Source organism: Cylas formicarius, unplaced genomic scaffold (assembly GCF_029955315.1).
Source record: "Cylas formicarius isolate icCylForm1 unplaced genomic scaffold, icCylForm1.1 PGA_scaffold_1__22_contigs__length_36826433, whole genome shotgun sequence".
Classification (NCBI taxonomy): Eukaryota; Metazoa; Arthropoda; class Insecta; order Coleoptera; family Brentidae; genus Cylas; species Cylas formicarius.
Genome location: NW_026844264.1, coordinates 21,821,311 through 21,832,798, shown reverse-complemented (window position 1 = coordinate 21,832,798; position 11,488 = coordinate 21,821,311). Strand labels below are relative to the sequence as shown.

At 34.8% G+C, this 11,488-nt stretch overlaps 2 protein-coding genes across 4 annotated transcripts in view; one reads left to right on the top strand and one right to left on the bottom strand.

Annotated features, from left to right (window-relative positions):
* The first annotated feature begins 1,044 nt into the window (after window positions 1-1,044).
* Window positions 1,045-2,523, top strand: LOC132696701 (general transcription factor IIE subunit 1). The gene has a single exon (XM_060661684.1). The coding sequence runs from the start codon at window positions 1,123-1,125 to the stop codon at window positions 2,332-2,334; it is 1,212 nt and encodes a 403-aa protein (XP_060517667.1). The 5' UTR covers window positions 1,045-1,122; the 3' UTR covers window positions 2,335-2,523.
* Window positions 2,524-3,001: 478 nt separating this feature from the next.
* The window catches only part of LOC132696707 (insulin-like growth factor 2 mRNA-binding protein 1), a 47,581-nt gene continuing 39,094 nt past the window's right edge, over window positions 3,002-11,488 (bottom strand). For all 3 annotated transcript variants that reach the window (XM_060661693.1, XM_060661692.1, XM_060661694.1), the window contains exons 7-9: window positions 11,313-11,447; window positions 10,142-10,384; window positions 3,002-7,981 (exon numbers count right to left, since the gene is read on the bottom strand). In XM_060661693.1, coding sequence (XP_060517676.1) covers window positions 7,847-7,981; window positions 10,142-10,384; window positions 11,313-11,447 — 513 coding nt within the window. In that variant the 3' untranslated portion in view covers window positions 3,002-7,846. The remainder of the gene's footprint in view (window positions 7,982-10,141; window positions 10,385-11,312; window positions 11,448-11,488) is intronic.

Genomic DNA, 11,488 nt, shown 5'->3' with positions numbered 1-11,488 from the left:
ATTTGGAACTAATTAGAAAATCAATTTTCTGAGTATTTTAATATTTACGAGAAATGCGCAGTTGTTTAAATAAATACGAAACCCTAATGAAAAACATGGCAGAGTGGGAATGCGTTGTAAAATATGGCCTCCAAAATAAAAACGGTTTAATACAAAATTTGCTCGGTGTCAATTCAATTCAATGATGCGTTTCACAGAAAACTGTTGGGCACGACTACCAGGATCATTCGCCCATTGCCGACTTCCGTCGAGGATTCTCGGATCTTCTCCAGGAAGGAGACTGAATTTTGGAGTTCTAAATGTCGAGGATTTTCGTGTCTTCTCTAGCGAAGAAGACTGGTCTCATGCGATCTTTCGTCTTTTCGGGTTAAAAATTTAAACATGTTACGTTATTATTTTAGTTAATTTATTAGGTAGCGACAACACTCATCATCTAACCACCACAAATAATGCATTAAAGTTGAATCGACGAAGATAATTACGTATTCCTCGGATTCTGTGGTGGAGCATTGCACGCGGCGGTTTAACCTCCGTTCGCTCCCGACAGAATCCCTTGTATTCGTCCTCAAAAGTTTGATATCGGTTTCCACTGTGTGGACTTAGTGTTGTTAGTGTTCAGTGCATGTTTTAAAGTTATAATCGTCGTCGGCCCCGTCGTTTTTCCCCGTTCACGCCGGTATGGAGGCCGGATGGGCCCGGATAGTCCGCGGTGGAAGCGGGGGGTGTCGGTTTTTTTTGGTATCGGTCAAATTTGTTTTTTTGCTAGTTGAGCAAATATTGGTTATATGTCTTCTTTGTACGTGTTGGTCAATGACCAAAAGCGAAGATCCTCTACGGAAGTCGGCAATGGGCGAATGATCCTAGCAGTCGAGCCCAAAATTTTTTTGTGAAACGCATACTTGAACTTGAACTTACGTATTCCTCATGCTTTATAATGACTTTTATTTCTGGTCTTTTCCGTATGAGCGAGTGTCATTAGTACATTTGCCTTCTTAAAAGCTGGGAAGAATAGACCTTTGTTTACCAAAAAAGGCAGAAATACAAAATAACCTTAGTTCTGTGTATAATATAAACAATAATTATTGTAGATTAGAATGAAAATTAATACGTTTGGAAAGAAATATGACTGAAGAAAAATTTGTAACGGAAATACCCAGTAGCTTAAAACAGCTAGCTCGATTGGTTGTTAGAGGATTTTACACAATTGAGGATGCCCTTATCGTTGACATGTTGGTTAGAAATCCATGTATGAAAGAGGATGATATTTGTGAATTATTAAAATTTGAACGCAAAATGTTAAGAGCTCGCATTGCAACATTAAAGAATGATAAGTTTATTCAAGTAAGACTACGGATGGAAACGGGTGTTGATGGAAAGGCTCAAAAAGTGAATTATTATTTTATAAATTACAAAAGTTTTGTCAATGTGGTAAAATATAAATTAGATTTAATGCGAAAGCGCTTGGAAACTGAGGAAAGGGATGCAACAAGTAGAGCTAGTTTTAAATGCACTGGGTGTTTGAAAACATTTACTGATTTAGAAGCAGATCAACTTTTTGATTTTCTTACTAGTGAATTTCGATGCACCTACTGCAAAGAAGTAGTTGAAGAAGATTCTTCTGCACTTCCTAAAAAAGATTCTCGGCTGTTACTTGCCAAATTTAATGAACAACTAGAACCACTGTACATTTTGCTTCGTGAAGTGGAGGGTATTAAACTAGCACCAGAGGTGTTAGAGCCTGAGCCAGTAGACATTAGTGTCATACGAGGGTTAGACAAAAAAATAGCACCACAACATTCCCAAGAATGGTCTGGAGAAGCTACAAGAAATTCTGGTCTTGCTGTTGAGGAGACTAGAGTTGATATCTCGTTCGCAGAAGACAATAGCGCCATTACAAAGAATCAAAAGGAAGCTCCAATTTGGATGACCCAATCTACTGTTTTATCAAATGTGCAAGATCAAAATACAAGCAAACTGGATGAAATTCAAGAATCAACTAATGCAGCTTCTTCCAAAAATGATGATATAATGAGCGTACTTCTGGCACATGAGAAGCGGCCAACAAATATCACTGCCAGTGCAGTTAAAGGTTTAGGAAATGATGATTCTGATTCAAGTTCTGATGAAATGTCTAAAGAAAAAACAGATTTGGTTGAAATTGAAACTATGGATAGTGAGGATGATGATGACGATAGTGTTCCAACTGTCACTATTGGTAGTAAATCTTATGCCATTACGGATGTCAATGACAGTTTAATAGCTGAAATGACTCAAGCAGAAAAGGAAATCTATGTTCAAATCTTCCAAGACTATTACTCTCACATGAATTATTGATATTTCATTCAAATTTTAGTGATTATTTTTCCCAAAAAATGATATATAGATATATATGACATGTGATTTTTTATTTATTGTTAAATATAAGTTTATCATTATTCCCTAAAGGAATGAAAGTAACCTACTCGTGTGTATTTTAGGACGTATGCAACAAAAGATTTATATTTTGTACTTAGGCGGTATCAACTAGTAATAAACAAGTTTAGTAATCTTATTTGTAACAATAATGAAAAATAAATCTTTATTTTTTTTATATGTTTTTAATATGTTATTGATCCTACTTTAACATAACCAAGTGACGTAACTCGCGCAGGGCAGGATTCAGGATACGCAACGTTTTTGTATCATGCGAAAATCCAATGCGCACACGCGCATTAAGTTGTGATTAGTTTACTGCGCATGTGTGCGTTACTTCGATCGTGGGGTTCAGGTGTAGGTAAAATTTTTGTTCAAGATGGGTCAGAGGTACAGACGCCTCTGAGATAGACTGATATCGTAATAGTGTATGCGCCTTTGATTCCTCTATAACAAATAGGGGCAGTAAATATCGTGAAATTGGTGCGCCTTCATATAGAAGGGAATGATCTTCCGCGCATGACCCTAAATTGCATACCCTAACCTGCATGCTACACAATTTTCTATTTAAGCAGCGATCTTAATGAGATCGGCGCTTAATTTTATGAAATACTGCAAAAAAAAACAGCTCTAGATTGAAAGCTGTCTAATTGAAGAACTGCCAGTGGTCGTGGTAATTGTCCAACAGTGTAAGGTCTGATTGGTTAAGAGCATGATTTGATAAAAGAAATGATATAAGTGATTGAAAACAAGTTTGAGCAACATGCGGCGCTCAACAATCAACATGTCCACTTAAATTGGACCGTTTTCTGTTTGGGCGTTTTTGCTAATATTTTAGCAAAATATGACAAATTCCCATAAACTTTTAAGGGAAAAACGGGGTTGGATATGAGGAGATAGCAATTTATGCAGAAAGTGCAGGTTAGTGTGAAATTTGGAGCATGTGCGGAGGATCATTCCCATCTTTGCTGCCCCAGATGCATCAATTTCATGCCTGCGCCCTAGCCTAACACCTATTGCCAACACTGGATATTTTACTTCGCCAAGATAGGTAAAGAAAACAACTGGTAAAGGGAACACTATTTATTTTAAACGGAAGTAAAAAATTTTGATTAAAAAATTTCTATACCAGAATAGAATACAATTTGTAACTGTAATTTTTATCTTGCCAAGAAATGTTCAATTGTGTCATTGTTTACCGTATATGCTAATCTAACAAGAAAATTATAGACAATAGCTGACATTACGTACATATTAATGTTTCCAAAAAGCACATTTTGAAACTACCATTTTGTTTTTTTATACCCGCATTTTGCAATAAGCCAACAAATATAGTTTAAAAAATAACGAAAATATATTGTAACAGTAGGATAGTGTAACAAAATGACGATCGTTATTGAAAACAAGGTTTCATGGACTTTATCATAAAAAAAGTAAGTAACCTGAGCTATTATTCCTGAGAAAACTTCTGGGATGTTGTTAATATTATGTATTGCCACCACAGGCAATAGGTGTGCTGTATATTGCACACATACATTGTGGCAAAATGTATAGCAATAAGGATTTGATTTTCTATCTCAATTGGCTTAGCTACGAAGTCAAACATATTCGAATTATTGGGGTAATGTGAAAAAATTGTGACAGAAATTGTTGGAATAATTGACTCTCGACTAAAATTCAAACGTTTACCCCCTCCAAAATGTTTCACTTGCTGATCATGGCAACTACATATACGGTTGTAGCTTACAGTAAATAAGCTATGCGAAATTGGTGTGGATATGAAATAATGTATTTTCGTTACAAAAAATCCTATATCTGATAATGTTTACCATTTGCTTTTGATGAAATTACAAATTAATTGTTTTAGATTACAGTTAAAAACAATGGCACACCTACACAAAAACTTTCCTTATCATCTAGAGTAATACAAAAATGTTTTGAACAAATAGCATTCACCAGAAAAGTATAACCTATATGTATATTGATACCCAAGTAAAACATGAACAACGAAATCAAGTTTAATAGAAATATACAATTACTGAGGTAGTTTATTTCTTAGGTCGTCGGATAGTAGTTCTTCACTTACTACATAATATGGTCAAAGCATTTTTTTTGTTTAAAACATTGAATCTATTAGCATTTGCAGAAGTGAAATTAGTGTTGTTTCGAGCAGGCAAAAAATCCTTATAGAATGTACTATCCGGGACTAAGGGTTACTAAATCTAAGAGTGGGCTGGGTTGTTTGCACAATCAGTCTCCTCACTTTCATATATATACTATGATTATCAAAATAATTGTGAATCAAATAATGAAGAAACCGTTAAACATAACTTTACATATGAATATTATAGTTTTAGATTAGTCGGATATTGGTTATATAGCTAAATAAGTGGTAAATGTAAACAACATAATATTTCAACCTGTGTTATCCTCAAAATTAGATAACTTTTATTAAGGCAACAAAATATCGCAGCAACTATTCTTAACATAACAACGAATAGTATAATGGTGCAAAAAATTGTGATAGCATTATTACCATTGCCTTTAAGCATTGTAAATAAAGAAATATTCACCCATAGAGTGATAAACGAGTGTTTAACTTTGAAATGAAACAGAAGAAACAACCAATTAACATCATTTGTAGGCAGCAAATAAAACTTTTATACCTCTAGGCACTATAGGCCAGTGGTATAATGCCCTCGCGTTGTTTTGGTTGTTAATTACTAACTAGCCCATTAAATTAGGGTAAGCATTTGATTTTTAACTGCTAGTAGAATGTTTCTAACGTGTTGATTCAGTGTAATATTTTAAAACGTAGGTGGAAATATTGGGTATGCAAACTTTTCAGAAATTTAATATTTTTGGATTTGTAACAAAGAGCTATTATTTGACTACATTAAAAAACATTATTTTTGCTGGATTGAATATGATCAGACTGTAAAAGAAAATGTGCAGTGTCTTATATTAAAATTTGGGGAAGCAAAAATATCACTTGCTCACAAATTTCTTTAAGAAGCAATTAACAACAAAAATACTTAAAACAATTTTGTTAAAACCAAAGAAAAAAAGTAAATTTGCTTATTTATTCAGAAAACTTAAAATTAATGTAATTCGATCCAAAGATATTAAATTAAGAACAATCGCAATCCCATTATTTCCACTCGCTAGCAAGTTTGTGATATCATAACTTGTATATCTTGCTATGTTCCAATACGAAGCTTTTAATCAGCAGAGATTCAATTTTACTTTGTATGAATCGAAAATTGCTTTGTAAAACAAGTTGCTGCAACAGTTCCATCTAAGACTGTAAAGTTGCGTGTCTTACCATGTGTGTGTAGAAAAATTTGTGTGGCTATGTGTGGAGGCTCTCTACTTAATCGTAGGTCTTTCTCTGGGGGTCTACATAGGGAAACCTGCTTGAATTATCGTGATTTTTAAAAATGTCAGTGCAGTCAAATTAATTCAAACGCGGCCGTTTTGTCGTATGAAATCTGCATGGGCACATTTCAAGTGTAAAATGTTGAAGGAATCTTTTTGATATTATTTTAAAAAATTTATTAATAAAATGTTATACAAAAACAGAAAAATAATTTAAATGGGACAGCAAGAGGTTTTTATTGGTAATAAATTGGCGGATGCAAATTAACTCAACCAAATTTGGTTAATTTTTGGAATTATTACGAGATGTAGCAGGAAAATATAATAAGTTAAACAAAATAAATTCGTAGAACTGAGGTCTATAAAAAATCCCCTGCAGTTATGCATGCCACCGAAAAATTTGAACTACACCTGGCTACAAAAGAAAAGGAAAAATTTAGGTGTTACTTTTGACGGGTTCCCTATGTTCGAGTTATTAGGAGAAATGTTGTATCTGCGTCTAAGTATCGTAGTCATTTCCTCTGGATGACAATATGTGAAATAAATGGATTAAACTGTTTTTTTTTTTTAAATACAGACCTTATTTATGCACTTAGGTAACCGTTTCGCAATGTAACCACGCGTTCGTATCATCTCGTCTTTTGCAATAATGTGTAGGTGTATTCAGATGGCTTTGCGTTTTCTTTATTCAAAACATTCCCGAGTAATTACCGGGATACGACTGAGACTCTCGAACTACCTAAATAAATATATGCACCCCTCAATTTTATTTATTTATATAAATAAATAAATTAAGCTCTCTCTGGTAACATTCTTGCACTTTGGCACACTTTATACTTCTGTACAAATAATTAAAAGTTGCTTTATACATAAATTTAATAAATATCATAATATATCCATTTTTTTCACAATTTAAAAATAGCGACCCCATAATTATACTTTTTCTCATTTTTTTCTCTAACAAAAAAATATCCTCCCCAACAAACAGTTTTTATCAAAAATATTCATTTTTACAATATTACGACCTTCGGTAAAGATCATACCAGGCTTTGTAAAAGCCCGTCTATCCCTTTCAAGTTTGTACTATCTGGGACGTGGCTAGCCTTGACACAAGGCACAATGCCAACAATAAGGCCTATAACCTTACCGTCCTGTCTGGTATATTACTTGTGCAACAATCACAGTCCAGGCTGGGACGAATTCAACTCCTAACAAATAATAACTAAGAAGTCGCGCCAGCCTCAACTAACTCAACATTGTTTAACAATCGTCTAACAATATAATTAAAACATTTAATAATATACGTTACATTCATGCCTTTTTTCGTAAAGTTCTTAACCATCGAGCGAGACACCTCAAAAGCCAGGTCAGATTCCTTTGGTTTTGTTTTTTTTTTTTTGCGCGCATCTACCAAGTCTTTGACCAATGAAAATTACTACTAAGTGTTGTCTCACATTCACGCTCAAACCAAGAACAGTCACGTAAAAACCTTGGCAAAGGACGCGGGACCGTTGGAACTCTTGCAACTCTGTCATATCTCGTCCCGAGCCCTTTTGCGCCACACGAAGAGCTTCGACGCCCTTCGATGCTGTTTTTGGATTGGATCCAGCTTGTAAAAAAAAATTAAAGAATAAAGAAATAGTTTTAAATCTGCTCCCGCGTAAACTGCGTCTTTGGTAATGAAAACGGCTGAAAATAATTTAGTAAATAGAGCTGGATGTGTGTTGTATCGCTTGAGGTTGCTATGGTTAGTTGCGGTAGTGTAAATAACGGAAATTTCTAGGACTATAACTCTTATTTTGATTTCTTGAGGTAGATTGTGATAAATCGGCACCAAGTTTGACAACAAACAGTTCGAATTATTCTCAAAACTTTCCACTACGAGAAAAACTAAGACTGCTGAAGATACTGGAGTTAAAGTGACACTAAACCCATCAAAAACCATCATACTTGCATCTTAAAAGGACGATAATTTTTAGTGGAAGGCCTCGAGATGTTCATGTACAATAGGGCATGTATAACCTATGCACAAGGCAGTGAACTTTGGTAGCTGGTACTACTGTGGTTGGTCAGTCGATTGACCCTCGGACTGTGATTGGCTGCCGTCTTTCGGCGGCCTCGCCTGCCTTCCCCTGCTGGCGGGGGGCACCACCGATTGCATTACCATTGCGCGAATACGTCGTTGTGCTGACTGAAAATGTTAATTAATATTCATTTGGTTTTATTCAATTTTAAAAACTACTACCCAGACTTTTAACGAAAATTTTATTAAATTCTTAATTATACACAACATCTGGATTCCTTTTGCGTCGGTTCTTGTTGAGTCGAACTTTCTCTCTGTTGGCTTCTTCAGAGCACAATGGTTGGTGAAACGTTGGGAAGTTCAACTCAACAACCGACGCAGCAGGAATCCAGATGTTTAGTAAATAGTATTACCTATGAAAATTTCTTTGAAAAATTCTTCATTTTGTTAGTATTGCCTGGTTATGTAAATTTAAACCCTGGTTACACATATAGCCAAATTACACTTTGTCAAATTCAAGTGTTAAATGGTAACTTGAAAGTATTGACTTGCACTTGGTACTTTTGGACTAATCAAAGTGTAGTTATAGTCTGTTCATAGATATAAGAAAGTGACTAACTGATACGAATTAAGGAAAGACCCGGGCAAGCTGTAAGAATGAAATATGGCCAAACAGATCCGTACTTTGCTTAGAAATTAATTATTTGGGATTTTGTTAGGAAAGATACTAAAAAATATTTATTTATTTATATTTATGTTTAAATCTAAAATAAAATTACAAATTATTTTTATTACCTACTTAAATTGCTTAAAATTATTCACATAATATATCAGTATCACTATCGCTATCATCGCCTGTTCTAATTATTATTTGTTCTATATTATTTACAATATGGATATACGATTGTTCTGCTTTTTCTATATGTTTAACAGAATTTGCCCAACTTTGTGGAGGGATGTTAAAAATTTCGGTTTCTATAAGTTTGAGGACATTAGAGTTAACACGGGGCAAAACATTGTTACGATGAATGGCAGATTTCAGTTGGTACCAAACATGTTCAATGGGATTAAATATACAGTGGTAAGGTGGGAGCCTTAAAACTGTATGCCCTAGATTTTTTGCATAATTATCACAGACGTATTCTTTTTGTAGGTTCAAGCTTTGTAGAACCTCAATTAATTGCTTTTTGGTATAATCTTCATGAAAATAAATGTCGTTATTATACATGAAGTTTTGGATTGTTGCTTTTGTGTCACATGAGGAAGTCAACTGTCTACCGTGATAACTTGCATTGTCCATTACAATTACGCTATTAGGGCGAATTTTTGGAACTAGTTTGTTTTTAAACCAACTTTCAAATAAATCAGCGGTGCGGTCTTCATGGCAATCCAGAGAAGAATCTTTAATATTTTTCGCAGAGAGAGAAAGTCCATTTGGAATTGTAAATTTTATATAACTGATAAATTTTACGCCGTATTATGTCTTGATCACTTTCATCGACACTCGACAAAATGTCAGCATCGCTTCTTTTTTTCCTCGCTGAAATGGGATTATTTACAGTTTTCCATACAGTTGATGCCGGGATTTTCGTCAACGTGGCTGTTTCTTCTAAAGATGCTTGCTGGCTGGCGCCACGTTCAATGAGAGTCAAATAAACATTGTTTATAACTTCCTTAGTCTCAATAGAATAGTGTTTTCTACATTTGGGCGGGAGCATCTCCTGAGATACACTAGACTCGCACATATTTTGCATAATTCGCACACGATTCAATACACGCTGTATTACACACGAAATAAGAATGATTACTAATAAACTTAAACTAAATAGTATACCAAACCAAAGAATATTAAATCAGGTATGTATAACATTATTTTCTATTACTGACCACATTGTATATTGTATTGTATGTTAATTACCACCGTTGGATAATCCCATTCAAAACCAATTGGTCACTCTCTTATATCTATGAACAGACCATACCACTAAGCACTTGACAGTGTAAATCCAAATAAAATATCACACGTTAATATTTCGAGCAGCCCATCCGTTCACTTAACGCACCCTTAAAAATTTATGGTTTGATTGGTATTGACCAAAAAGGTTTTTTTAATACACTGCTAATTCCTAGGTCAAATACCATACTAAATTTTGAAGGAAACCACCATGCGCGGGCCAACACCAGAACTAGATTACTTGTACCAAGATAGACTGAACAAAACTGCCTTAAATTCCAATAAATTGTTCAAAACTTTATTCTGCAAACATTTTAAAATGCTACTGTAAAGGAAGAAATAGGTACACATCAAATTCTAAACATGACACTTACTTGAACACTGAAAAAGGGACCAATGATATGTACAGTTGTCTCGTCTTCTTGCGAGGCTCCCTGTTCGGGAAGTTTGATTATGCTGCCGGTAACACGTTGCAATTCACGCACATTTTGACCGCCCTTACCGATAATACGCCCTACTTGAGAACTAGGTACCATAATTTCGACAGTCAGTCTAACGTCGTCGGAACCAGCTACGAATCCTTCTTCTCGCATTTTTTCAAAGATCAGGTATTGAGCCTGCGCAATAAATTATATTCTACTCAAAATAATGTTGACAAAAAAGGGACGTTGATGCATTGGAAACTAGTCACCATATTATTGTAATCAAAAACAACCAGAACTCATTGAACTCAATGAAAACAAAACAAAAAATCTTACTTTAGACCAGATTTGCTTACAAAGTCACGCAGATATTCGCCAATTTACATATTTGTCTATTTGTTGTCGGAAAAAAATATTGAAATTATATTTTCAATTTATATTATGGAAGCAGGAAGTGTAATGAGTTTTTTTTATCACAAAAAAACATTTAGATTCGGTTAAGGAGATAAAGAGAGAATGCAATAACCTCCAACACTATTACATTATTTAAAGAACGTGGAGAATAGTATTTTCTACCTGGAATTATTACATAGTTGATTCAAGCAAATGTGGAACGGTGCAAAACAATGTCAATCAGGCAGTGTTGATTGGCTAGACTCTTAGTTGTAGAACTAAAACCATTCATGCCGTAACTGAAAAGGTGAATTTGGTAGAGATTATGAGTTGCTCTTGTTGCCTGGTGGAATTCCAGGGGCATCAGTTTTTCCATTGAGAATGTTACAAAAGGTTCTCTTATTCTGTGATGCAGATATCGGGGCCATTTGCGACATGGAAACAGATTCAGCATCCTTGTAATTGTCCACAATATGTAATTAGAAATGTGTGCAATTTTTGAATACATCTAACGGTACCTATGCATACTTCGGAAACCTAGTCAAACCTGGCTTAGGGAATTTCTGGAGCGTGTCTATTCCGACTATTTTTTCAAATGCCCTACTCATCTACAAGTCAATTTCTTTAAACATTTCGGAAAATGCCATAACTAAAACATTGGTAAATATTCGTTTATGTGTACGGGAAAGTTGTATAATAAGGATGAACAGTTACAGAGGCCTTAGTTTACCTTCCACTGTGCTTCAGGAGAACCCACAATGGTCACTCTTCTTTCGTTTTGCGTCTCTTGAGCTTTCGTCTCATCGAGAGGTGCAATTTTGACGGAGGCGCCGGAGAAACGAATTATGTTCCGTATGTGCGAACCCTGCGAATTGCCGATAACAATAAAGCATGGTACGATTTTGT

Bases quoted from the DNA above. Each gene is read 5' to 3' on its own strand.
- LOC132696701 (XM_060661684.1), top strand. From the start codon at position 1,123: ATGACTGAAGAAAAATTTGTAACGGAAATACCCAGTAGCTTAAAACAG.